We start from the raw sequence: 27,891 nt of genomic DNA, 5'->3' as shown, positions 1-27,891 counted from the left end.
TTGGCCGTATCCTATTTGGGCAGCGTGGGCGCTGTGAAGAACTTGGAGGAGAGCATGGCCGTCGAGGGATTGAGCAGCGTGCCCGGATGCTGCGGCTGCTGCGGCTGCTGCTGCTGATGGTGGGGATGCGGTTGCTGGCTGTGGTTGTGGTGGTGCGGTGGCTCATGCGCGGGCATTATGGACTTGTGGGGTATGGGGCGGAACTGTGAGGAGGGCGGCATGCAGGCTACCAACGGGCTATTGCCGATCCCGTCCAGCCCCAGCAGCTCCTGGCCATTGGCCTCCAGCTGGTGGAGCTTGGGCGTGATCAGCAGGGGCTGCTGTTGCTTCAAACTACTACTGTTCGGATTGGAGCTACTATGCTGGGCATTGTTACTACTATTCTGCAACTGCTGCTTGTGGAACTGTTTCTGCTGCTGTGTACTGATCGATGGCGACTTGACCAATGTGGGTATGTGGCACTGTATGGAGTCTTGCGATTTGAAGGTGCTCGATATGGATTTCAGATTTCCGCCGCGCGGCGATAAAATTTTGTTCGAATTGCTGGATGTCGATGGTGTGGCGGTCGTATTGGTGGCTGTGGTGTTCGTGTTGCTGGTGGTGTTGTTGTTCATTTTGTTGCTGTTGTGGTGGCGCGGTGTGGTATTGGTGGAAAACTGATATTGCTGATGATGATACCTGGAGCGACCGCGGCGGGGCAATGATTTCTGTTCGGACATTGGTGACAGATCGGAGGAGGTGCTCGACTGTGCTCCATGGTAGATGATGCCTACGGCGGAATGGATCAATCGCAGCGCAGACGGAGATGTTAGTGGGGAAGAAAAGAACAGAAAACAAAGAGCGGGCTGATAGAGAGTTCCTTTTTTTTTGTTTTGGAAGGGGTACAATACATAGATAGCAAACGCTAACAAAACTTAGCACTAACTTAGCACTATCAATTACAAAATTGGGTGTCTTAGTCTTATTGGTTGGCCTGATCTTAGTATTTCGTGTGGAGTTTTGTTTGGTGCAGTTTGGCCTACTACAGATATGTTATCGAGATATTGTGGTTTGGAAAGTGTTGTATTAGTCTAGAGTCTGCAAAAACAAAGCAACACAAAAAGAGAGTTCAGCTGGCAGAATACGTCAGGATAAAAGCCTGGGAGCTTAGACCACAGGACATATGCAGTGAAAGCCGTTCAAGCCAAATGAAATAGCACTTCATCAAATCAATTCAGATAAAATCAATTTAATTTCAGTTTTGAGAGGACGTTCACTGCAGATGCACCAAAAAACATGGGACTTTCGTATAATTCGTTTCAAGAACATCAAATAATATGGAGACATTTCCCATCCCGGACTTACTGTGCTTGATCTTGCCCTCGTGCTGGTTGGAGGACTCGGTGCGACTGGAGGTGAGCTGGTCCTGGTCCGATTCCGACTCCTCGCTCTCCGGCTCCGTCTTCCTGGAGTGGCGCCGCCGGTTCTTGGACTGCACATGGAACATGGAACAGCGGGAAATTAGTCTGGATTGGCATCTCTGTGCGGAGAGTTTCGCAGCTAGCGACTACAAAGCGCCTGGGGTTGGAACGCTTCTCAAAACAAAGGAATGGGTAACTCAAGATTGGCAGGTGACATGGATCCAGGGCGTCGAAGCCCCTTGGCATGATTTACGGCATTGCAATTAATGTGAACTGAAGGGCAAACAAATACACGAGCATGGAACAACATAAAAAGCACGTAGTACACTCAGAAAAACACTAATTGTGACAGGACCACATTCGATCAATCGAAGTACTTAGTAGAAGGAGAGAGAGCAAGAGAGAGAGCTAAATCAAAGAAATGAATAAACAAACGCACGATATTATGGAACGGTGAGGTCTGATAATAATTATGAATTGTCTTTAGTGGACGTTGGTGGTGGTGGTGGTGATGGGTGGTGGTTGTTGGTGGGTTCAGTACCGCGGCTGGTGGTGGCGACGAGCAGCCCTCGGCCAGGGCCCGCTCGTGGTACATGAACGAGTGGAGCAGCGTGTTGGCCGGACCGCCGTGGTGCGGCTGGGACATGTTGCCCCCCGCCTCCGACAGCTGGAAGGTGGCGTACGGCGAGATGTCCTCGGAGGTTTCTGTGGAACGGACGTGCCCGGGTGGTTAGCGGATCTGATCAGGTAGCATGGGCCACAGGGCAGGGGTCACTGAAATCTCAAGGCTTTGCCTTTGTCAGTGACTAAAGAACTGCTTACTCAAGCGTTTCTTCCAGGAATTACTAATTGAGTCATAATTCATCACTCATTCAGTCACTTGAGATTTCTGGCCACCCCTGTCCACTCAATCACCCACCTGGAATCTTGTCGTTGTTCTGCATGGACACCTTGTGAATGGTGGCATAGTACCGCTCCCGCTGGGCAGCCTCTGAGTTGGCTCGATTCTCGAGTGATTCCTTCTGAATTTGGCTTTGCTCTGCGAGCGGTGGTGCATTTTTAAGCACTGGGTCCATTAGTGGAGCTCTGGATGTGATGGAGTTTGTATACTTACTGTGTCTGTAGCAAACGATGATCATGATGATGGTGCAGAACATTCCGGATACCGCCGCAATGGTGGGGATGAGCAGGTTAATGTTGGCGAATATGACCGTGGTTTGACCACTACGGCCACGGTGCATGATTTCCGGCGGCGGTGGATCTCCATCCTTGGTCAGGGTCACAAAGTTGAACTCCGCCTGCGAGATGCCGGCCACATTGTGCGCCTCCATGCGCAGCTGATAGAGGGTCGATGGTTGCAGATTGTTGACCACTATGCGACGCTGTGGCTTCAAGGCATTGGATACTGCGGTGCAAAATTGGGAGAATTCATTATATATCTTTAATAGTATAATTGAGCAGTTGGTCATAATGGATGGCTTCTGTGAACCAGGTAACTAGCTAACTACTTATAATATAAGTCAGAAAGTTGAGCTCACCTAGCACCCACTCCGCATCCGGATCCTCGGTGACCGCCCGGTACTGCAGGACGAAGTAGAGCAAAGGACACCCGTTGTCCGGCCAGGAGTGCAGGCGCACCAACAGCGAGGTCGAGTTGGGGGCCAAGAGGGCGGTGGAGGCGGGATGACCAGGCGACTGACCCTGGGTGCGCACGTGCAGTATGGTGCTGGTGGGCGAGGTGCCCACCTTGTTCTGGGCACTCAGGTGGATCTGGTACGTGCTGCCACACATCAGGCCCTTGAGTTCATGACTGGAGGCGTGTCGGGACAACTGCATCTCGTCCGTGTTTCCGTTGGCTCGCCGGTAGAACAAGGTGTAGCCGGTGATGGGTGCATTGCCGGTGAAGCCGCACTTCCAGTGCATCAGGATGCTGCTCGAGGTGGCACTCGTAACATAGAGCACCGGAGCTGTGGGTGGCACTTGGACGATCAGGGTGTGCGTTAGTCGATCGGTTCCAATGCCGTTGTCCACCTGACAGCTATAGTTGCCCCCATCCGCCAGCTGCAGGCTGGAGATGATCAGATCGCCGCTGTCCAACAGCTGCGAGTTGTGCAGTCCACCTTGCCGCAGGGCCACATCCGACTTGAACCACTCCCGCTTGGGTTTTCCGACCGCCGTGCAGGGTAGCGTAACGGTGGATCTCCAAGGTCTGACCACTGGGCCACCGAAGGATATGATCCTAGCCGGTATGCGATTCGTGGTTATTTGCGAGGACACTCGTGAGCTCTTGCCCTCGCCCACTCGCGTGCTGGCCGTCACCCAGAACTGATACTCCATATGCGGATGCAGTCCCTTGGCTTCGTAATAGGCCTGCTGTGAGGGCAGACTACGTTTCTCATTGTTCAGCTCCTCGCGCCCGTTCACCACGCGGGTGTACAGACTGTACTTGGTGATCACGCCGTTGGGTTCATTTGGGGGCAGCCAGGAGATGTACAGGGACTGCGATGAGCTGGACACCACCTTGATATCAGCCGGAGCCTCGGGAACATCCTCTTCGCTGTGGCAAAACAATGGCTTCGATACCACTCCATCGCCCATACGCGTGTGGGCCAAAACCTGAATGCTGTAGTTGGTGTATTTTCGCAGTCCGGTCAGCACCATGGTGAGTGCCGTCGTTTTCCTGGACTCCACTTCGTCCTTGCTGGGCTGTATGTCATCGATGATGGGCTCGAATATCAGCTTGTATCCCTGCAGCAGGCCATTGGTGTGGTAAATTGGCGGTGGTTGCCAGGACACCTGCAGCGATTGGGAGGATAAGGCGGCACAGCGCACGTCCTCCGGTGGCCGACTTGGAACTGATTAAAAACATTTATTAATATTGTAGCATTATAAGATTATATTGACTGAAGGCTAACTTACCATCTTCCATAGTTTGAGCAGCGGTGGGCTCCGAAAGAGGTCCTGGCCCAACCTGGTTGAAGGCCTGCACCACTACGGTGTATCGGGCGAACTTGGCCAGTCCGCTGAGCAGCAGCTCTCCATTGCCTCCATCGCCATCTCCGGAAACGGAAGTGAAGTTGTATGCCGTGTTGCCTGAGCTGGAGAGCTTGTAGCCCACATTGTAGCCCTGAATGTCACCATGGCGCAGTTCCGGCAATGGAGCCACCCAACTGATGAGCAGCTCGGTGGAAGACAGGGGTCTGGCGGAGAGGCTCAGTGGAGGTCCTGCCGGGCGTTGGGGTTCCGTGCGAACAATCAGCTCCTGACTGGGTGCACTGCGTCCGGCCGAGCCCTCGGCAATCACCCGGAAAGCGTAACGTGTCGCCGGCTTCAGGTTCTCGATCATGGCATTGAAATGCGGCGGATCCTTGACCTCGATCTGCTGCCACTGGTCCACAAACAAGGCTGGTGGGAGAGAGTCTAATTACGAGGGACACTTTACCATCTCTTCAAATTTTTTAACTCCATTCCATGCTATACGTACGATCTGCCTCCCGGAACTCCACAATGTACTTGGTCACATCGCCAGTGCCCAATGTCTTGGGCTGCCACTTGATGTTCACCGATCGACTGCTGATCATGGCCGCCTCCAGGACACTGGGTGGCAGCGGTGGTTCCTGGACCTGCAGCTGCACCAGCTGCTGATCGTTTCCATACAGATTGCTGGCCCGGCAGAAGTAGGGCCCACTGTCGGTGGCGTCCACGGTGCGGATTTGCAGCTCGGCAGACACTCCGTCGGGTGTGGCCTCCTGCTTCACCGAGATCCTGCAAGCGAATGCAAAGTGCAGCGTTATTACTTTCGCCGCCCGCAAATCCGGCCGAGTGCACTCACTTGTAATTGGTGGACGGATTCAGCGTGTTCTTGCCCGAGCGCATCCAAACAATGTTAATCGGCTTGTCCCCACTGACGGCACACTGGAGCAGTGCCGTGTCGCCCTTTTTCACCATCACGGAGCGGGACGTGGACGAGAAGTACGGCGAGGCTGAAAACGGCGAGCATTTTGCCCATTTTAATTACGATGGCGCTGACTCCTCCGGGGCCACAGCATTGCAATTAACCAAATTGCCGGCGCAGCTGGTGGTGGTGGCTGTCTTCTGCCAAATACTCACAGTTCACTTTCAGCTGAATGACCTTTCCGATGCCGGTGCCGATGCCATTGTTGGCCTGGCACAGATAGAAGCCCTCGCGATCCTCCTTCACGTGCTGCAGCAGCAGGGAGCCATTGCCCAGGATCTTGGTGAAGGGACGTTCCCTGACTTCCTCGTACTCTCCCGATTTACTGCCTGTGGGAAGACATTGAAGGCGCATTTTACATACTATTAAATCATATGTAGTACGTGGCTGAGTATCATAAACCACAATGAGTATTGTGATGATTGTTTCCCGCAGACTAAAGACTAATCCCTTTCTCCGGACTATCTACAGTTGCGGTGACATTAATAGCACCATAAGCACATTTCGTGTTTGTCCCAGCGGATCTGTATTTTCCGACACTTTTTCTTAAATAAACTTAAATACTACAATGATTTTCAATCGAAATAACAAAATTAGTAACAGATCAGTTACTAATGGATTAGTAATATCCATTAATATTTTAAAAATAATTGGCAAAACAAAAGATTATAATGTTATATTATGTTATATTATATGTTTTCAGAGCCTAACCTGTGGCCTTCTTCCACACTATGCTGGGTGTGGGCACTCCCTGCGCCTGGCAATGCAGCATGATGTGGCGGTTGCGCTCCACATTTGCGTCCACGGGCTCGACGATCCAGCGAGGCGGCACTACGGGGCGTATGCGTGATATGAAGAAAGAGTTAGCTAACTTGGAAAATAGCTGGGAGTTCAGAACGAATGATTCAAATCAAAATTGCTAAGACATACAGTAAGAGTAATGGTTCTTAGAAAGAGATATAGAGAGAGAGAGACAGAGACAGAGAGGAAAAGTGAAGATTTCTGGCAAAGTAAAAAACGGCATAAAGAATTTTGCTGTTTACGATCTTAAGATTTTCATTGTGCCTAGCACAAATGTAAAAACTGGTTGAATAGTGGTAGCAATATTGTAGGAACTTTTCAACTAATATACAAAAGGATATTTGTTCTTTTTTTGGTTTTTTGTTTTTTTGGGGTGGATTGCTTCGAAATCAAATACAAAAAATTATTTCATATGCAACTCAGTCAAAAATGGAACAAAAATAATGTAGATTCTTTGATGTCATCATGTTTAAGGAAAATCATTTAGGAATGTCCGTGGGGAAAATGAATTCTTTTTAGTTTTTGTTGGTGTGCAAGGACTTTATTTTGATTTCTTTTCATTTCGTTTCGTTTCGTTTATTCAAATTGATCGCTTTCTCTTTTGTGTGTTTTCTTTGATTCGCCCACGCTCTGTGCCTCACTGTTTGAAAAAATCGCAAAAAAGGCTTAATATGTTCTGGTATATTCGGCGCATAAATTAAATGACAAAGGCATGCCAGAAGCGAAATTGAAAATATATTTGCATAGAAATTATAGAATGCGCAACATAAATGTGAACGTGGTGTGAGTTTTATAGTTGGACACGCAGCTAACAAAACACGAGAAAAAAAGCGAAACAATAAAATGGGATTTCAATACAAAAAAAAATCAACCACGATGGCGACATTTTCAATAAATTATAAACTGTTTACGTGGCAGCTGCATTTAATTGCCAGCCTTTGTTTGTGCAGCAATAGCGAAATGAAAAATGTTAATTAAAAATTAAGCCCGAACAAGGAGCAAATTATAGAGCTCCAAATGAAATTATCAGCTGGCCCAGGGCTCCAGTATTAATTAAAATGATTTCTGGTTATTATGGCATAATTCTCCTCTTTTTTATTTTTCTCGGCTTTCAGGAATGGGTTTTGCATAGTTTGGGGTTGGTTTTTGGGGGTGGCAGCGTGTCTAATTCGAATACGGAAAAAATCTTTGCACACAACAAGAGCAGCAGCGTCAGCCTGGGAAATGGAGCATTGGCAAAACAAATATAAATATAAATAAATTAAATTTCGGAAAACTGTGTGCGTCGAGCTCAGCTCGAGTATAAATATAATTGCCCACACCCCAAGCTGGCTGGCGAAATTGGGTGGAGAAAGCTTAACGGAGCAATCTGTGTGTGAAAGGAGGAAAAACCCAAAAAACGAATTAAAACGAGAGCTTAAGAACCGAGGAGGAGTGGTACGAAACGAAATGAAACCAAACCAAATGGAGAGCAAGCAAATCATAAATAAATTGAAATTAAAATTCATTTGTCACAGCACTACGCGCATGCAGCTGGCACCGAGCAAACTTAAAATTGCATTTCTAATCTGTACAAAATGGCATGCAGATGAACAAAAAAAATGCAGCATGTTGGCCGCTTCTCTAGCAAAAAACAACCATTCTCAACTACATTAGCAAATACTGCGAAGCTTTAAGTTTCTTATCCATTTAGTTTCTCGGTCGGATCTCCGGCATTTATTTTCTTTATTTTTGCGGTTTAGTTCACATTGCTCTGCAATAAGATTATGTTTAAGCGTTTTGTCAGTCACACGCACGCACACAGGCAATCAGGCACTCACACAAGCGAAAGGGGTGGCTACACCGAAAAAAATAGTCGGGGATCGCAACTATATAATTCGAGATAAGTTGAGTACTTGGTTTTTGTTTAAGTTTAAGTGGAAAATTGTTTAAATTTAAAAAAATATTATTTTTAAGGATACGTCGATCCGAAAACGTTTCTAATTTCATGAGAAGTGTTTTTGCGAAGAGTACAAAATATAACTAAATTTATTTGTTATCAAGATCTCACGTTATTTATTAAAAAAGACAGTGAAATTGAATCCCCTCCCAAGTTTTTCGGTGTGGAAATATAGTAAGCGATTAGAGAGGCCAAAATCAAATTTGAAGCGTAAGCGCGAGTTTCATAGCATCTTCGAAGGATTTTTTGGGTGGATTCGTTGCTTTTTTGTGCGAACTCATTCATTTTCAGCGTTCGCCTTGTTTATTCGTTCGTTAATTAAGCACAGCACATTGAGCATAGTGGAGTATGAAGTGGAGTTTTCGAAAGCTGCAAGTCAAAAATGAAGAGAGGAGCCAAGGGTAACAAAGGATATTCTGCATGTATCCTGCAGGCCGAGCCGCATCGCACTGGCCGGCAACCAAAGAAAAAGTGGGGCATTGCGAATAAGGCAAACGAATCTTAAAGCAGCTTATTATCCATGTTATGCAGGAGTATTTGTATAAATTATAAATTACAGCTAATCACAAAGCCGTGCGCCCTCCGAGCTCGTCAAATTTGAAAGACCACACCAATTGAATTTTCGCTGGGAGAGCGCACACTTAAATTATGCAGCTAAAGCCCGACTTGTCGTGTAAGAAGCATTTAAATAATATGCAGCAAATTAAAAGAGATATTCATAAGCTTTATGGGTAATTTGTTAGATTTTTGGTTACGAAGCGCATAAAAAGCAGTGCAGTTAAAACGTTTTACCTGGTGAGACGGTTGTCAAAAAAACCCACAGCGTGCCAAAGCGACTTAAAGGTGACGGGGAACTCTTAATTGTAGATTAGTAGGGGGTTTTCGGGGGTTTTAAGCTGTACGTTTTTTTTATTGGAGTTATTGGAGTTATGGGTGGTTTTCTTAGTGAGAGAGTCAAAAAATCAAAGCGCCTTCGGGCTGGGCAACGTTCAGTTGCACCGGGGCTCAGTTACATAGAACTCCAAAAAACTTGGTCAGCCCACTGTTCTTTGTTGTTAAAAATCAACCAAAAATATCATCAACAACTGAAAATACCATTAAGAAGCTGTTCTTGAATACATCAGCGGGAAAGCAAAAAGTTTTTGAGGGGCAAGTGAAGTTCGCTTAGTTTGTATGTAGTGTGATTTGTTTGTTATGTTTTAAGAGAAATAATATCGCCATAGCTGTTTGTGTTTCGAATAATATTCAATATTTTAATAATTAATTTTCTGATATTTCATATGGGAAATGTGGATTTCCTTGAGTGTCTAGGAATTGGAAAACGTTTATTGCGCGCCCATAAGTAGGCAATATAATTTGCTTAGGCAGTATTTAGATTGTTTTTCAGAGAAATGGTTTTGAAGAAGTTATTGCTGTTAAAGAGCTTTAATTTAATTGTAATTTTGAGTGCTAATGGCAGCGATATTCGTAAGCGTTTCTCTTCCGGTGTCTGGTGTTTAACTGTGGTGATGGGTACGCTAGTACGCTACCTTTGACCTGCAAGAGGGCCGTATACTTGATCTCGGCCGCCGGATTCTTGGCCACGCACGTGTACTCGCCGGAATGCGTGGCCGACAGCGACGGAATGCTCAGCAGGGAGCTGTACTGGTCTAGCATGGTGACATTGGCCCCCAAAAGGTCGGGCAGCGGATCACCGTCCTTCAGCCAGATCAGCTTCAGCGGCGGATCGCCCCTGGACACCCCGCAGACGGTCCTCGTCCGCATGCCCTCGGCCAAACCCTCCTGGAAGGCGAACGGTTCTATGCTCGGCGGCACTGCAAGAGGAAAGATCAGGCGAAACGGGTTAGGATTGGCACAGCTGGTCGGCGGACACCTGAGCGGAGACACCTGGAGGACGCGATATTCCCACGTTGATTCAATGGATGATTTGCTTTGCTGACCAGATTGCTGTTTGTCAATTAGTACGCTCTGTAAACCTTCGCAGTTTTGTTAACACATTCGAATCGAAAACGCTACTTAATCTTGTACAAACATTCCGAAAGTGGAAACATCATTTACAAAGGATAGCAAGGATCGTATATATATATATAAGATAGTATGTATGTATATGCAATTCAATGGCTCTGTGTTACATGGTACGTGAATCAAAGTGCATACAAAAGGAAACTCAACTACTTGCAACTAAACGGGATTACAGATACTGGATAACTCGATAGCTCGATAACTGGGTACTCGTGGGACTCGAGTTCCTCATTGTTTTTACCATTGACCAGCAGGGCCTGCGAGTTCTCCACCTCGGCGGCGGAATTGCGCACCACACAGGAGTAGTTGCCGGTGTGGTCGCTGCCCAGATTCTCGATCACCAGGATGCTGTTGTACTGGTCCACCTGCTTCACGGACATGTGCTGGGTGGGATCGATGGGGCGGCCATCCTTGCGCCAGTTGATGGTCAGCGGCAGATCGCCCTTCACCACCGAGCAGGTGAGCGAGGCCCGATCGCCCATGTTCAGCTGCAGGATGTTCGTTTGGAAGGGACTGAGCTTCGGCGGCACTGCAAGGGATCAGCCAAGGATTGATGAGCCAAAGGGGAAGCGAAAGGAGCACAGAGTCACAGAGTGACCGGTGGTGAAAAGGTTGCGATTTATGAAAATTTAATCAGCAGGGCGCTTCATTAGGGCGCGGATTCATTAACATTAGCACTAATGAAAAACCGGCTTCCGTTCGTCCTTGCTCTCCTTCAGCTTCCATTTTTTCATACTTTTGTTTTCACTTTTTTCAATTTACCAACTTTTAAGCTTAGATTATTGCGCATATTTAATTAGAGCAGAGGCAAAAAGTACACGTACCCGGCTGAAAGCCAAAACAAAACAAAATTAAGCAGAATCCAAAAAAAAAATGTAAAATAAAAATGGGAAAACAAATGCAAAAAGGTTGGCAAAAAGGAACAACTTGAAGCGCCATAGGAAACTACTTAGTTTGCTGTTAATAATTAAAATGCAATTTTCACTTCGTTTCGTTGCCCGCTGCTTGATGTCATCGTTCGGGGTAAAGGAGCTGTGAAAGAAACCAACCTCGACCTCCTCTTGTTTATCTTTTTCACAGTGTTTTCATGCTTTTTTCCCTGGCTTTTCTTTGGGGTTTTTCACTTTTTTGTCCACTTTTCTGTTCACATACTAACCTATGACCGTCACCTCGCCACTCCGCCGGGCACTGTGACCCTGCTTGTTCCTCGCCCAGCACGTGTAGACGCCGGAATCGGAGTTCTTCTGCACGGGACTGATGGTCAGCGATCCGTCCGGCTGGACACGTTGACGTATGTCATCCGGCAGCTCCCGTCCGCCACGCTCCCAGTGGATCTCCTCGATGGGGTAGCCCGCCACCGGGCACTTCAGATTCAGTGTCTCGCCGGAGACGGCAGTTACCTTCGGTATCAGTCGAATGTACGGAAGACCTATGGATGGATTTGGAAAATGGGTGAAAAAGCGCCAGCTGCTGAGTTAGATGCAGCCTTTTTGGGGGAATGTAAATGCTTAACAGATTTGCGCGTACGTTGCTTTTTCAATAATGCAGTAAACAACGACACATACAGCGGCGAAAAAGTGGAGCCACAAAGAGCACTTACACTGAGCAGAAATATCACCGAAAAATTGAACTACTTCAACTATCTCAGGGTCACTATGGTTTGAAGTCAGTGAAAGTAATGACATTTAAATATATCTGCTTGTAAAAGCAACAGCTTTCGAGTGCCTACACATCGCTACTCTTTCTTCAGTGCAGACAACAGGAAGCGGAGCACAATGTAATATGCATATCCTGGCTGGCCTCGTCCTGACTCCATTGCCCTCCGCCAAAACACTTTTCGGGAACGTGGAAGGAAGTAATGCAGCAACTGTCGGTCGGTGGAGGCGGCAGCAGCCGCCGCTGAAGGAGCAGCTCCTCCGGTTGCCTTGTGGGCTGGGTTTATCTTCCATTTTTTTCTGCGGAATATGCATAATTCCCGAGCACGTCATACGTGGTCTCCGTGTGTGTGTGGGTTTTTTTCCGGAGAGGAGTGGTTGGGGATTTTTGTAATCACCGCCATTACCAAGTCGCGCAATCAGCGACATCGCCGAGCTTTAAACTAAATGATGATGGTGGGAGTGGGATTCATTTGCTCCTTTTTCGAGCTCCGCTGGCAAACAATGTTTGCAGGGTATGCGGAAATTTGTCAAAGGAGTCGAAGGGACGAGAGGTAGGAGCAGGTACTTGTGACATACTTTTTGCCTTCATTTGATTATCATACCAAGTCACTTGGCTCTTAAACTTTCGTCCAAGGATAAACCAACCCTAAGTTTATTTGATTTGAGTGATAAATGTCGAACGGGGATGGCCGAGTGCTTAGTGCTTAGTGCTTCCCCCTGGCTTCTCTTGAATTTCCCCTCTTTGTTTCCACCAGCAGAGCATCGTTTAGTCGAGAAGGGATTTTTCGTGCATTTACTTGACTTTATTTTTCAACTTTTTCACTGCAAAACTTTGTAAACATGGCGCAGTTTTTGCCGCCGCTGTCGTTTTGTGTTTGCACTCCTGCTTCTGGTTCTTTCTCGCTGGCAACGCCATTTTGTTTGCCTGGCGACACAAAAATATTTGATTTCTTGCAAAAACAAGGCAGATGGTGCGCGTGCTGCTGGGAACTGGCACTGGCACTGGCACTGGCAAATGGGTGGATTTTTGGGTGGATTTCTCGTCCTTTCGAGGGAACTTTGTGCTGGGTGGGGGAAGGATGGGGGAGGAGGCACTGCAGCCAGCCGAGCGCCATGTTCAACAGAAGTGTGCGCCTCGAACAACACTTCACTGCTGCAAAGGCACAAGAGTAAACTTGCTGGAGGACGGGACATGGGCCCAAAGGATCTGGCCAGCAAACTAGGGGATGTGGCAACAGCAAGAACATGGCAAACGTGTTGTAAAACAAAATCAAGCAAAAGTAGGCAAATGCCAAAAAGGAAGAGCACCCAGCCTCGAGCGCGGCGAATGTTTAAGTGCATATGTAAGTAGCCGGTCATATTTGTATCTGCACAGAGGGAAATTGCTCAGTTACATATCTCGAAGGGCCTTCTGGAAAAGTGTTTCACCACATGAACTAGCAGAAGCCTTAATAACAAGAAAACGTGACTTAAAATGGGGAAAATAGGGAAGCATAACTTAAACATTAACCAAATTGCATATTATTATATTTCATACTGGTATCTGCCATACTAGATAGATGTCATATGGCGGATCTCCACATGAGTTCCAAGCCACTTACTGAGCAATTAACATTTTTCCCATCTGCATCTGTGTGTTTGGGTGGGTGTGAATACAACGTACCATAAATATTCAAGCGTGCCGCATGTTGCACCCGTCCTGCCCGATTCTCCGCGATGCAGGCGTACTCGCCACCATCCTCGACCATGACGTGGCTGATGTTAACATGACTAATTACATCGCCATGCACGGTGATGTATTGTCCGATCATAAATCTGAAATGGCAAAAAGGGTTGGTTTTGGATGAGAGCACAAAAAACACATTAATATTTGCTTGCTTGCGATTTTTGCGATTTTGCGATGGTTGCACGCGGCGTATGCGCAATGTGCGTGTTCTTCGTGTTCTACAATTGTTTTCTTGTTTTCGAGCTGCCGCTGCATATTTAAGCGTGCCACACACCACACACACACACCCACACACACACCAGTGCACACTCATCAGCTAGGCACACTTCAAAACTGCAGCCTGACCCAAATCCCTTTTGACTGTAGGCTTCATTTTGTTTTTGTCGTATTTTGCGTAAGTTTTTTCGTTTTTTCCGTATCTTTTTTTACGTCCTTTTTTTACCGCCACATTTAGTCGTAATGAAGGCTGTCAGTCGAGCTGTCGGGGCTTAGCATAGTTTCCATATTGCTGTCAATGTCATGTGCCACGCCCACGAATGCGACTACGAGCATCCACTTAATGCCAAGCCCTTACGCCACGACTCAAATAATGAGGGGAAAAAGGATTTCACGAGGCGCTCAAGTTGGCATTAAGTTCTGCGTTTGTTCCATTGTTTGCCACGCTTTCTTATTGGCACAGACGCATTAATTACAGGCAACATTGTTACGCATACGCCGTGTGGCCTTTGCGGCATCTTGCAGCGATGTGAGTGTACGTGTATGAGTGTTTGGGTATAGGCGGGGATTGGGGATTGGGGATTGCGATCTAAGCCAGCAGCACACCCGCCGGCTCATTAGTTTTGTGGCCCGGCTCGGTGGCAACTTTTCAATTGGCATTACGGCCGCCGCAGTTGGAAGTTGGAGCCAGCCAGAGTAGTAGTTGGAGTCGGAGAACAATAATGGCGGAGGCAAAGTAATTACAATTTTAATTAACTTTTGCAACAGCCGCATCCTGTGGCTACAGCGGATTCAACGTCGCGGCTTGGGGGCTTATGAATGCATAAGCCAGGCGCGAGAGGCGCTGATTTCCCCAGAAGGCGTGGCCAAGTCGAGCCGAAAAATCTTTATGGAGAAAAACTGTAGCAACTGTAGTTAAATGAAAATGAAGCTGGCTGCAAAAATATACAGTCGCAGTCGCAGTCGCAGTCGGAAGGGAGACACTCAGTCGTTGGCTGCAGCACTTGTGAGCAGTGGAAACAATGGCGAGGACCAAATTGCAACAAAGTCGCACACATCCGCATCCCCATGTCCGCAGCCACATTCGCATCCGCACAACGCCAGCTTAAGCGGCATGGCAGAAGTTTAACGGTGTGTGTGTGGAGCGTAAAACGCTTTGGCTGCAACAATATAAACCTAATAGCCTGGCGCGGCTTTTGTGTGCTGTTTTAGCTGATTGCAGAGTGAGTGCCCGGCTCAGTGGGTGGCTTAATTCCAGCCAGCCAGCCAGCCAACCAGCCGAAAAGGGGCAGCAGGAGTAAGAGTTTCACTGGGTGCCACTTGCAGCTTGGCCCCTTCCACTGCGCCAAGTGGCAGAGGCGAAAAGTTTCGTGGCAAAAGCTTATGAGAAATTATGAATTTCAATTTAGCCGAATCGAGTTTGCACTGGGATCGCAATCAGGTTAGTTTGCAGGCAACGTTTAAGGGATCACAGGGTTAATAGCTTTCAAAGTAATGATATGGAAAAATAATAAAGGCAGGTATGAATTTTCCAACTCAAAATCTTGCTATACAACACTTTTCTGCGCTTAGCTTATATATACGCAGGGTTCACTGTAGTTCACACGGCTTTGTGGCGCTTAAAAAGCATTCCTGTGCAGCTTAAGCGTTTTCTCATTTAGGCCAAAATTACACATATTTCCATAACGCCTGCAGTTGTAGACAAACGCATCACGCACACACGCCTCCGTCGACGTCTTAGCAGCTCGGCAGGAAAAGCTGGGGAAATCTGGGGGAAAACCCAAGGAAAAGCGGCGGAAAAGCTGGGGCAAAGACGCCTTCTCAACAGCCTTAGCCCGAGTTTCTGGTACCGCCGCAGACAAACTTTTGAAAATGGCGTAAAATGAGCGTTTGAGTGTTGCGTTACCTCGTGCGCGCAATCATTTAATTTCCGCCTCGAGGCGTCTGCCCCCCGCTTTTCCGACCATTTCCCAACGCCTCCACCGACATGCCTGTTTGCCTGTCTGTCTGCCACTCTAGCTTGTGTGTGTGTGTGTGCGGGTGTGCTTGTGTGTCTGTGTATTAAATAAATACACTTACCAAGTTGATATACCTTTAAACCGAATAATGTAAACCACTTAAAACTCGGCAATAACAACGCAAACAGCAAGGGAATTTGCGCTGCATTGGATGCTGGAAAGGATGCTGCTGCTTCCTGGCAAATTAGGTTGCCAGCGACGCCAGGATAACGCCTGCGGGTATTATGTGTCAAAATTGTGTTGCTCAGATAACTTTTAAATTAAGGCCATCGGCGCCTGCATGTCCGCACAAGTTTGCGAAAGCAAATTTTCACACCGACCACATAACACACAAATTTTTGTAATCAATTTTGCCTTGTGGTCAAGCCATCTTCCTGCTCCTTTTCCCCAGCCAAGTGGTCAGGTCCCATGGAGCCAAGGACTTCAAGATGACCACTTGAGCAAACCAAATGCATGGCAATGTCCTCGACAGCTCCGAGTTGCAGCCTCAAGTGCTTTACATGCATAAAATATAGTCGCATTTTTGCGAACTTTTAAATTGCTGAAGACTAATGGAGTCATATGTCTATACGTTTATGCAGGGGATAGACGAGCAAATAAATTAAATTCAAACTTTCTAAAACTTAAAATGATTTAAAATCGATTTTATTCTCCAGGATACCAATAACCTTCTAAAACATTTACTTTCCTATTACAAGATTACCCGAAACTACTAGCCTTAGATATTTCTCATAAGTATCGAAACTAAGAGGTATTCTGAAATCGAATCATTTTCCGGCGCAGCCCAGCAACCTATCAAGTTGATGGGATTCCGTCGCCTGCGTTCGACATATTGCTTAAGTTTTAATTAAAATATTGCACAGCTGGGCGACGCAGGACAACAATCAGGACACGGTTGCCTTAGTTTCCCTTTTTTTACATTTTACAGCTTTCCACCAAGGGAAAAATACGAAAAAGCGAGTGCAAATAAAACGCTGCTGATTTTCAGGACGCTGCTGGTATTTTTTAATCAACAACAGAAGTCAACAGAAGTTTGACTTGCAAATCATTACAGACGTTACTCAAACAATTAGTGGCAGCTGCCAACGAACTGCAAATGAAGCTGGATTGCCGCAACAGAAAAAAGATACAAAATAAAAAGAAGGGTTTTTTTCCAGCAGGTAAGGGACTGAGATAAAAGCCAAATGAATGGCAACTGACAATGTCGCCGACCGAATTGCCAATCAATCGATTCGATTCGCCACTGCATTTTATTTGGTGGCAACCGATGGGGGCAACCAACTATTTGTCAAGTCTGGGCTCGATTTTATTCGGCCAATGCAAATGTCAATGTCATTAAAGAGATTCAATTCAGTTGGTAGCGGGCCTGCTAAAAATGCAATTAAATGCGTAAGGTTTTGCTCGGCTACGGCGCTTAATTAACAAATAGAAAGGCAAAGTCGGAACCTTGGACCAGACACAGCAAACACGGATACACACGCTACATATACCTCTATACAGATCCAGCACCAGATGCAGCAGCGGATTCAGATACACTTACAGTCGCCGCCACAGGAGTGAATGAACGCTGGAGCAGACGAGGCCACCCAAACCACCCAGCTTTGTAGGCGCGGCAGTCGGCAGCCACTTTCTATATGTGTATATGTTTTTTCTATATATTCGTGGGGCAATGTTTTTGAAAGGAAAGCGCAGGCAGCAAAAAATAAAAATAAAAACGGAAAAAGTTATGGAGGGAAAAGCAAAAGGCAAACACACACAACGAGTGCAATAAATGCAACCGCAGCCGCAGTCGGGAGCCGCAGTTGAGATAAATTTTTGCTGGGCGCCCGCAGCGCCGCCTCTGCCGTTGCCGTTGCCGTTGCCATTGCCAAGCCCCCTTTAAAGCCCCTTTCTTGCCCCGTTCGCCCCTTTCAACAAGTTCAATTACCTTCCGTTTGATGGCAGCGGAAATCCGTCCAGTGTCCATGAAATTTGCGGCGTAGGATTGCCGGCAGCGGAGCACTTGAGGCTCACAGCTGGTCCTGGCTGCAGGGTCTGCTCGATAAAGCTGTAGAGGAGCACGGGCGGCGCGTCTGGGGAGCAGAATGTGGTGGCAAGAGGTCACGTTAATAATTTAAACATAAGCTGGCCCCGTCCAAGGGGCTGAGATGGGTCTAATACGGAAGGAATCAAATAAGCGGCTTACAATACAAATAGCAATATTAACATCAAGGTTTCTCCAACGAGTGTTTTCAATAATTATTAATAAAGTTGTGGCTGGAGTCTTTGGACATTTAGATGGACTCACCTCCCAGCTGCAGCTCGGCGGTGGCCTGGAAAGTATCGCCCTCGGGCCGTCGCACCACGCACTGGTACATGCCGCGGTTCTCGCGACTGACGCGTGGCACCACCAGGGTGTCCTCCACGCGGCCCGAGGAGGGCAACTGGCGGCCATCCTTGTACCACAGGATGTTCTGCATGCCCACGGGGCTGCCGTTGCTGGTGACCAGGCACCGGAACTCCGCGGTGCCGCCCATATGAACGCTGAGTACGTTCGGTGAGATTTCCACTTGTATGGGCGTGGCCACCGTGAGCCGGAGCTCGGCACTAGCCTCGCCGCCCACATTGCCGGCCGTGCACTTGTAGACGCCGGAATCCTCGCCAGTCACAGCCTCGATGGCCAGGATGGGGCCGAGCAGTCGGACACGAGGACCACTCAGTACGGGCAGGGGTCCGGCTCCGTTGTGGGTGAACCAGCTGCGTTGGAGAGATTTATGTGGATCAGACTATTGTAAATCGACTCCATTAATCGCGATTTTCAATTGGTAAACTTAAAAAAAATATAAAGCGCACGAACAGCGAAACTGTGGTTATTCCATTATTTAGGGCAGTCAGCGAAACTTTCGCTCTGCCCCTGCACATATAAATTACATCAAAACTACACAAATGTATTATGTGGAGATGGTTCCTAACAAATTGGTTACTATCTCTTTATTAGATTAAACAAAATTCAGTTATTGGGTAAATACAATGCTTAAGCTGTAGGAAACCAATGTCAAGTCCCAAACATTTGTGCATAGTGCATTCCAGATTTATAATTGAAAATTTCGCTTTGTAATTTGAGCGCAGAATGCTATTTCCGACAGACTGATATTAATGGAGCTGAGCTTTGGGACAACTGCAGTCCATTTATCACGGACCATCTGGTGCCCCAAACAAATTTAGCATCTGATGGCTGCCAAAGTTTGCGAGAACATTGAAAGGGTATTTCAACTGGAACTATCTGACAACGAAACAAGGTTCAAGGCCTGATGGACTGACTACCTTTGGCATTATTTATCCTTATATCCCCTTTATCCCCCCGCATGCCCCGCTGTCTGTGCTGTCTGTGCTGGTGGTGCCTTTGTTTAATGTTGCATTAATCCTTTGCCTCGCTCATTATCCCTCTTCTCGAAGGACCTCGTCCCGCTCTGCCGTATTAATTATGAAATGGCTACACTGCTTCCCCCTCGGCACAGCAATCTATCTATATATGCATGTAGTCAGCCCACCATGCCGCCGTTTATAGATTCTTTTGTTATCTGTCATCAGCCTGACATTGTGCCCGCTTTTACCACCACTCCTAACCATCGGATCTTACATTACTTGTCTGCTTATCAAAGCGCAATTATGGCCACATGTACACAAGTGCATTCTGTTCTCGCTGTGGCTGCAGAGTTTTTCCAGCCCGACTACATTCCCATCATTACCTGGGCCATTGTTGCCGAGCCATCGGCTGTCGAGAATGTTAACTAACGCTTTTAGCTCACATTTCAATTAAGGCCACACACATTACCAACTCTTCAGACACATTTTACAAAATAATATGCACGTCAGCTCGCAGTCTCCGCAGCTCTCGTATTCTGACCCCCGGAGCGGTTGTTTATTTATTTGGCTGCAAACTAAATGCCTTGGCCGCACACTTTAGATGTATGCGTTCCAATTAACTCGCACCACCAAGGCATAACTGGTTTTGCACAGAGGAAAATCTATACTGATTGTAGAAATATCAAAATCTAAATGTTTGTATACTAACTATTCTGTAGCAGCTTGCAAATGAAGCGCTAAATTTGATTTGCATATCTGAATGTTATAAATATAGCAGTGAATATATAAATTTATGTTGGCAGTTTCTAGCATTGTAAACTTCATATTTCAGGGGAAAGTATAACAATTTAGATTTAACAATAAACTGATTCCTGAGCTGGCAAAACTTTTGCACTTCAAGGACACTCAGCTAAGATCCTTGTAGTTTTCCCCAGTGCTCTAATAAGTGAGAGCCCAGCGCTATAGTGGCATAGTGTTAGTGCGGCCAGGACCTGTCAACGTCAAAAGTTTCGCCAGAAATGTGTGCTAAAGCTCTCAGCGAGCGAATGAGTGAGTGTGAGTGGGGAGTGGGGAGTCCTTTGGGGAGCGCCAGTGGATGGCATCGATTTGCGGCACTATACACACCTGTATTCGGGCGAAGGACAGCCCTGGGCAACGCACAGGAGCACTGCGCCCTCGTCCTGCGACACCTGCACATGAGCCGTGTGCTCCACCACGCTCGGCGAAATGATGCCGCGATGCGCTGCGGCGGGAGATGATAGAGATGATGGAGTTGGTGATATACGTGGCATTGGTGGCACTGGTGGCACACCAGCTCCTGTCGGTGCCTGTGCCTGGGTATACTCACAATTAATACGCAGTCGGGTGGGTGAGCTGACGACCACCTGGCGGGTGAGGCGGTGCATGCTGCGGCAGCGGAAGGACTGCGACTCGTCGCTCTCCTGCAGATTGTGGATGAGCAGCTCGCCGGTGGGCAGCAAGTGGAATTTGCCATCTGGAGTGGAGAGGGCATGCAAGAAAAAGGCACTTTAAGAGGTACTGCTGCCAGAACCCTACTCAAAAACCCAAGCAAGTATACACATAAAAGCAAGGGGTAAAGTTCCACTAAAAGTTAAGCTAAGTATTCAAAAAAAAAATATTTTCCCGAAGTGAAAACTGTGATATAAAAGAGGAGACTGTGAGTCTCTGCATTGGCATTCCTGCTGACAGTATTAATCAAGATGGATGCCTCCATTCTGTCGCATGGTTCTGATTCAAATCTTCAGCCAGACACTCTTGACCTTTCCGGATAGTTTAGCCGCCACAAAGGACGGTGGATTTTTGAAAAGGAGTGGGACTCGCTCTTTGTAATATAGACAGCCGGGAACGCCAGCTCTTTGTGGAGTGGCTTGGGGCAGGCCAAAAGCTCGTCTCAAATTGCTAAAGGACAATGTTAATTATGCACCGAAGGACCAAAAGGAGACTGAAAACTGAGGGGCAGGTGCGGACGCAAATGCCAGCTAAGCAGGCAAACATGTGAGGCAAATACTGCAAGCAAACAATGCACTTTGTTGGCTTGTCGCAGGGACAAGGATGCAGATGCAGACTGAGCTGGGCTAAGTTTCCTTTCGGTTTCTGGCAGAAGGACGACAGAGAAGCCGCCGGTTAACTTACCGCCTTGCAACGAGGGATAGATGTAGATAGCGGGTTCATGAACCCACGAGACCACTCGTACCAGTTCCTTGACGAACGTGGGCACCACGCAGCGCAGAATGGCCGTGCAGCCCCTTGCGGCAGATAGCACCTCCACGTCCACTTTGTAGGCCTGGGCCACGACTGCAGAGGAGTATATATGTTATTAAATGCTGCCACGCCCACCACTGCAGCTCAGCAACTCACCCGCCCTCACTTGCACGTCCCGCGAGACGATGCGACCCACCGAATTGCTGGCGATGCAGCGATAGATCGTGTTGTGCACATCCTGGTGGTAGGCGGCTGCGGCGAACGGCATCAGGACGAGCGTCCCGTTCCGCAGGACACGTCGCACCCCATGGATCTCGGTCACCGCCGATCCATCCGCGTGCACCCAGTCGACCGTCGGCTGCGGACTTCCGGAGGCCGAGCAGTCCAGCCAGCCGCCGGAGGAGTTCGAGAACTCCACCCGACCAGGTGGCTCCATCACGAATCCGGGGCCGCGCAGGTGGGCTTCGAACGGTTCACTGCAGGTGGCATCTGGAAAGTAAAGAACTTAATTAGTAAAAGTTAAGTGCCAAATACTACAATTAAACCAATAAATGAGCATAGTGCTGAAGTTTTACTTTAAACTATAAGGAAACTGGATGTTAAGAACATCCTTTAGCCAATTTTCCAACACCTAAGCTTTAAAATTTGGTATTTCAAACAAAAATTCTAAGGTAAGAAGCTAAAAAATGAAGATGAAGTCCGGGAAATCGTAGGAACCCTTTAAGGATACATGAACTTAGCCATGGCTGCTCTAGATTTTCTGCTGAATAAATGCATTTACGTTCGTAAATATTTTACTACCCCATACATCGTTTACAGGCCGCATAAAAATGCAGGAGAAGTTCCCCAATCATGCATTAAAATTGTGAGCTGGCGTAAACAAAAGCAATAATCCCAGGGAGATATCAAAAATTCATAAAGGGCCGCTGGCCTTCTTGGGTGCGCAAAATCCCTTGAGACCTTTTTGCACTTTAATAAGCATTTTACATTTTGTATAATGCCCGCCATTGTCGCATTCGAAGACCGTTTTCCCTGCTCCCTTCGCGCGCAAACAGATTTAGCCTTATCCCAAATTAGAATAACACTTTGGTCTTTAGCTCGGGCTGCTCTTCTAGTGGAATCCCTTGTTCCCAGGGCTCCCAATGGCCCCCAGACCCAAATACATATATGTATGCCGAGTGGGTGGGGGGTACACGAGTATGTCTATATATCTGCATGTATATATTTCTCCAAATTGACATTTCGCTTCATATTCCACATGAATGCGCCTCGGCTGTCTGTCTGCCACCGGAGCGGGCATCTTTCCCTGCGGCGCTGTGCAAATCCTTGCAACTCGTTCAATCTATCCAGCATTCGTCCTGCCCAGGACGCCAGGACTCCCAATCCGCCCCCGCCCGCTCTATCCCTAGAAGTCATTGTGTCTGCAATTAGAGTTGTTTTTGTTGGTTTTGTTTTTCCCCCATTTATTCCCCCTTTTTTTGTTTTGTTCTTTTTGGCTTTGTACGCTTTTTGTTGTGCCTGGCCAGGCGCTTTTTGTTTTACGCTCGACAGCATGGATTTTTATGTAACTGCTTTCTGGTTTCGCCTCCGTCTGTCTCATCGCCTCGCTCGCCGAGATGGTTCCATTTCGCTTTTCCCCGCTGATTTCATGGCTTTCCCTTGCTCCTCCAGCGGCACGGAGCACACGCAGAAAAATTCCAGTCTCTAGTTATAGCAAAATAGCTGGCAAAGTATCATCACCCAATTATACTTAGCACATCGAATATATGCGAGAATCAAACATGTATTCAAATTACTGATTCAGTTGAAATATTTATTTCTAGTTAAATACAAAATCCTGTCAATGATTGAAATCAGAAAATTGAGTTATTTTCCTCTGTGCAATCATTGCTCCTGGAAACAGGATGCGGATAAGGACGACGCCTCTGCCAGGCCATAAAATTATTGCAAGTATGTCTTGAGGATGCTTGGCACTCGTTTCTCATTTTTTCAGCATTTCGTTTGGATAGGGTATGTTTTACGAGTTTTGTGCCTTTGAGCAGGATCCCATGTGTGTAAGTATGTGTGCCCGTGTGCATGTGTGGCTTGCTGCATGTGCGTCGATTTGTGTGTGTACATACATCCACTTGTAGGGGTTTTATTCTTTCCTGTGAAAACAAAAAGTCCACCCTCTCGGTGTTCCTGTGCGTGTGCTCCTTCTGAATGTCCTGCATGTATGCATGTGTGGGTGAGCTTCATTCCGACTCGAACTCCTGTTTTTCTTGCCTTTCGGCCTATTCCAATGCTCCAATGACAAAATCGAAATCCGAAAAAAATGTTCTTCATTTTAGGCAATGCGCCAAGTTAATACGTTAAGAAAGCCCGATGAAATTTCAAAAATAGGCTTACAAGAATTCAAGGTTTTCCAAAAATGTTAATACTTAACAATAAAGTTATTTTAAATATTTAATAAAACTACAACATGACTACACTTCTGATTTACTTAACATTTGCCACGTTTCTTGCATATTTTTGGTTATACAGATGGAATGCAAATATGGTAATTTGCCAATGCTATTATGTTCACATTTACATAGTCGAGAGCAATTGCATCACCTTTGTGTTGTCCCAATTGAGTGTTTCCCAATCAATTCAGACTGGATTTTTTGGTCAATGGAAAAGCGCATTTGAGCTGTCTACATTTTCCACAAATTTCTTTCCCAAATTGTTTTCCCAGTTTGGTTTTCTGCAACACCTGCAGCAGTCATGGCGCATTCAGTCTCTACATACAGCTGCATGTGCAACTGGCCCCCGGGTTCCGCCCACTTTCCCAGTGCCGCTCCCGCCCCCGCCCCCGCCCCCGAGAAACCCTTTTTTCCTTTGGCTCGCATTTCCGCTCGTTTTGTGTCGTACATTTCACTCCGTTCACTCCGTTCACTCCGAATGTGTTTCCCATCCACTTGTGCGAGTCTTGAGGGGTTACTTTGCCAAGCTTCTCAGACATTATTTTCCCTGTGTCTGTGTGTGTTCTACTCCTTTTTTCCTGCTCTTCGAAATACATATATATATTTTTTTCCGTTTGGATTATGCCCTTTTGGCACTTTTCGAAATTATTTCGTTGCCTCCAGGCGGGCGGCATGTGATGCATGTTGTGTGGCTGCAATGTGTCTGCACTCGGCTGGCAATGCAGTGGTAATATTTCTAATGGGCCCCGATCCTAGGGACAGCCCAAGCCAGTCCATTAAAGCCACAAAAAAAATATATGTAGCAGACTTTAAGACCACAGAAGTTCTGGGAGCTGCGCCGGAAGTGGGCGACGAACCTTGTAAGCAATCAGGTCGAAAAGTACAGGAAATTCAATTTTTTATGCGCAAGGAACAAGCGGCAGGAAGGCGTGACCCAAACACCCAAACAGCCAAAGATATCGGACTCAATATTGCTTGGCCAAAAGGAAACGAGAAGGCAGAGGAAAACTTGAAAGAAGTTAAAACGTTTACAGACCAACGCGCCGCCCAACAACAACACGGCCACGAAACGAATAATAATTGTAAATAACTTGATTTTCCTGCTGCCTTCGCCGGAGTCCTAGTCCCAGTAAGATGTGCTCCAGTTGGCCCAAAGTGCACACAGGATTCGGTTGGCATGGGGGCCAGGACGATTCCAATAAGACGTTCAAAATCTTTTGTTGGCCGAATTGTTTTGCAAAGCGAGTGCAAAAAATAAAGTGGAATGATGGGGAAGTTGAGATTGAATTTTGGAAAATCAAGCGCTTCACTTGGAACTTTTATACTGATAACTTAAAGTGTTTGTTCTTTAAACACAGTTTAGAATATAGTGGATAGAATATACAGAGAGATCGATGTTGATCCGAGTATGTTTAAAACCATTAGAACTGTATTGATTTTATTTATTTCTTGAGCAGTATCCAAATCATTCTTTGGGGTATCCAAAGAAATAGTTCAAATTTTATGCAATAATCAAAAGAATCTTATTTAAAAGTAAGGTTGTGTAGAACACCTTTGTTGTAAATTCGTGCAAGCTTATTATAATCATATTTTAACTCAAGACTAAATGTTATTTTATTAAGGCCCCGAAGTGAAAACTTCTGTAACAGTACACATTTTACTGACAAACTCCAAGCTCAGCAAACTTATAATGTGGTAGGTCGAATCATTAATAATGCCAGCAACAGAAACTAAGGTTTTCAAATCCATCCGCATTTTCGAAGTAAGATTGCCATCTGGTGAACATTTAATTTAAACTTTATCCCTTGCACTTCATTAATCCTACAAGAAATTAAAGCGTTTGTCATAAACGGTTTAAAACATAATCAATCATAGTGTGCTGGAAAACTTTGGCTTTGGCCATAATTTTTCATAATTTTCCCATCACAAGCTCGAACCATTTCCCCCAGCTCGAATCTAATCGGATTTTCGCCATTGTTGTTGTCGGCGCCGGTGGTGATTTTATATAACGTATTATATTTTATGATTATCTGCATCAAAATGGAGTAACAACACCGAAAAATGTGAGCCATCTCTCACAACGCCAGAGCAAAAAGTGTGTTCGCTAGACGTTGAGCAACAATTTCATTTGCATATTTTTCATTTGCTCCTGTCTCCATCGAGGGTGCGAATAAATACGTTTGTGGGTGAGTATGAAACATGAAATATCCGTGCGGCATTTCGATATATACATAAATATTTTTTTTTTTTTTTTTGGTTAGCGCATAGACATGTAAGCCAGTCACCATTGAATGCCGGAGCTGGGCAATGAAAACTGGAAAATATCAAATTTCCAAAAGAGGTTTTCGCCCCGCACACATGGCTCCTCGGATATGAAAAGGTCGGTGGGTCGATCGAGTGTTCTGCTTCTGACACATTTCATTAGCCTGTTCCGCACACACACTCAATTACACGGAGATAAAATAGCCGAAAGAAAATGAGTGAGGGAAAAAACCGTTTAAAAACATTTTTTTTAACATGGTTACCCATATGAATTTTAAAATAATGATTCCAATTAAAGTAAATATCTTGCAATAAGCAACAAACGCAAAAAAAACTTAAATAATTAATGTATTTTATTTGGAAAGAAATTGTGGGTAGGTAGATAAAATTGTTCATCGGTTATTGTAGTATAAAATTTTAAATACACAAATGTTGTATTTTCTACGCTGTACCAGAAAGGAAATATAAAATATCCGATTTTTAAAGGCTTTTAAAATATGAGTTTTTCTTAGGCTTTCCTTCTCTCTGTGTATACACACACATAACGAGTAGATGGGATAGTCGTTTGTGTGGCATAAATTGACGCCTGGTTTTTATCATAAGGCAATTTCATATTATGTTGGGGCATTTCGGCTTTAGTTTTTCTGGCAATTTTATGGTCTCCGGTCCTGGTCCTGTCTGCTCCATAAAGAGACCAAGTCATTTGCACTTAGTTCTGGGCGACCGACACTCATATATAAGATATAAATTATGGCACCTCCTCACTCGCATGAATCACCATAAATTCAGGACTTTCTACGGCACTGAAGATTGGACTTTGAATGATAATAAGCTGAGTAATTGCCTTGACTGAAGATAATTCTCTGCCGACTTTTTTCATTTTGCTCCTTAAGCCGCCAAGAATATCCCGCCAAAGCCCACAAATCCTTTTGTTTTACCCGCAAGACTTAATAATAAGTTCCGTTTCGGAGGCGTAAACCGGGATCCAAAAAAAAGAGGGGAAAAATAACACGCCGACAGCTGTTGGGGCTTATGGTTGGAAAATCGCACGCACAGTGCCGGTGGAAAAACAAAAAGCACTAAGCATAGCAATACTTTGCGGCGCGTGCCAAGCGACTTAAGGAAAACCAAGAAGAGGCGCCTAAAATGCCGGCAGGCCGGCTTAAGAGTTTTCCCGGAGAAAAGTTGATGGAGGCACCTACCCAGATTGAGCAGCAGGAGAATCACAAAGAAGCGGCTACTAATCCACATGTTTTCCGGCTTCTGTTTTGATTCTGATTTGAATTTCGATTTGAATTTTTGTATTTTGGTATTTTTTATTTTTGATTTGTTGGGTTTTTGTAGCTGAGCTCTTTTCTTCAGGAATTTCCGTGGGCAGTGACCTGTACAATTTTGATTTGGCTTTTGCTTTTGAGCGGTTTTACATTTCACACACTTGACTCCTCTTCTCACATACTTTTGGCACTTTTGTATCTTGCAGATTCTTCTTTTTTTCACTTCGGTGCTCTTTGGTGTTTGGATGATTTGATGTTATGTTATGTTTTTTGGGGGGACTGCATGGCCCGGTGCCGGCACACTTTGCTACTCGATAACTAGGCACTCGCCCGCCAGGACAACCGACTGCCAGCAAGGACTCGACTTGACTGCGCGCCGCCGGAACCGAACTGTTGGCCAAGTTAGGAGCTCTTACACCAAAACCTAGGGGCACTCTCGCACACTCCGCGCCTCTCTTCCGGACTCTCTTCGGCGAGAATTCACCACACGCACTCACTTTCGGCACTCAGTCCCGATGCATTTTCAAACCAACTTCCGTCGTCCACCAGAGCCGTGCGTATCCTTCGAGCCTCGAACAGCAACTGCCGGATGCGGCGACCACCAGCTC

The 27,891-nt window shown here is 46.3% G+C and overlaps 1 protein-coding gene across 9 annotated transcripts; it reads right to left on the bottom strand.

The window, feature by feature from the left end:
- On the bottom strand, window positions 1–27,891 carry LOC6544711 (Down syndrome cell adhesion molecule-like protein Dscam2). 9 transcript variants are annotated; one of them, XM_026976715.1, is made up of 21 exons: window positions 27,212–27,891; window positions 21,460–21,792; window positions 21,235–21,396; window positions 20,429–20,575; window positions 20,206–20,323; window positions 18,023–18,471; window positions 17,663–17,807; window positions 13,439–13,590; window positions 11,274–11,546; window positions 9,625–9,909; window positions 6,067–6,186; window positions 5,511–5,684; window positions 5,233–5,383; window positions 4,885–5,165; window positions 4,320–4,820; window positions 2,939–4,255; window positions 2,515–2,805; window positions 2,320–2,439; window positions 1,942–2,105; window positions 1,345–1,471; window positions 1–769 (listed from the first exon to the last, which is right to left on the bottom strand). In XM_026976715.1, the coding sequence occupies exons 1-21, from the start codon at window positions 27,258–27,260 to the stop codon at window positions 12–14; spliced, it is 6,117 nt and encodes a 2,038-aa protein (XP_026832516.1). In that variant the 5' UTR covers window positions 27,261–27,891; the 3' UTR covers window positions 1–11. The 9 variants fall into 9 exon arrangements, with proteins under 9 accessions (XP_026832516.1, XP_026832514.1, XP_026832515.1 ...); XM_026976713.1 differs by having other exon boundaries at window positions 1,840–2,105; window positions 2,320–2,466; window positions 4,320–4,805; XM_026976714.1 differs by having other exon boundaries at window positions 2,320–2,466; window positions 4,320–4,805.

This window comes from Drosophila erecta, unplaced genomic scaffold (genome assembly GCF_003286155.1).
Source record: "Drosophila erecta strain 14021-0224.00,06,07 unplaced genomic scaffold, DereRS2 tig00000021-arrow-pilon, whole genome shotgun sequence".
Classification (NCBI taxonomy): domain Eukaryota; kingdom Metazoa; phylum Arthropoda; class Insecta; order Diptera; family Drosophilidae; genus Drosophila; species Drosophila erecta.
This window is presented reverse-complemented; position numbering and strand designations above follow the sequence as displayed.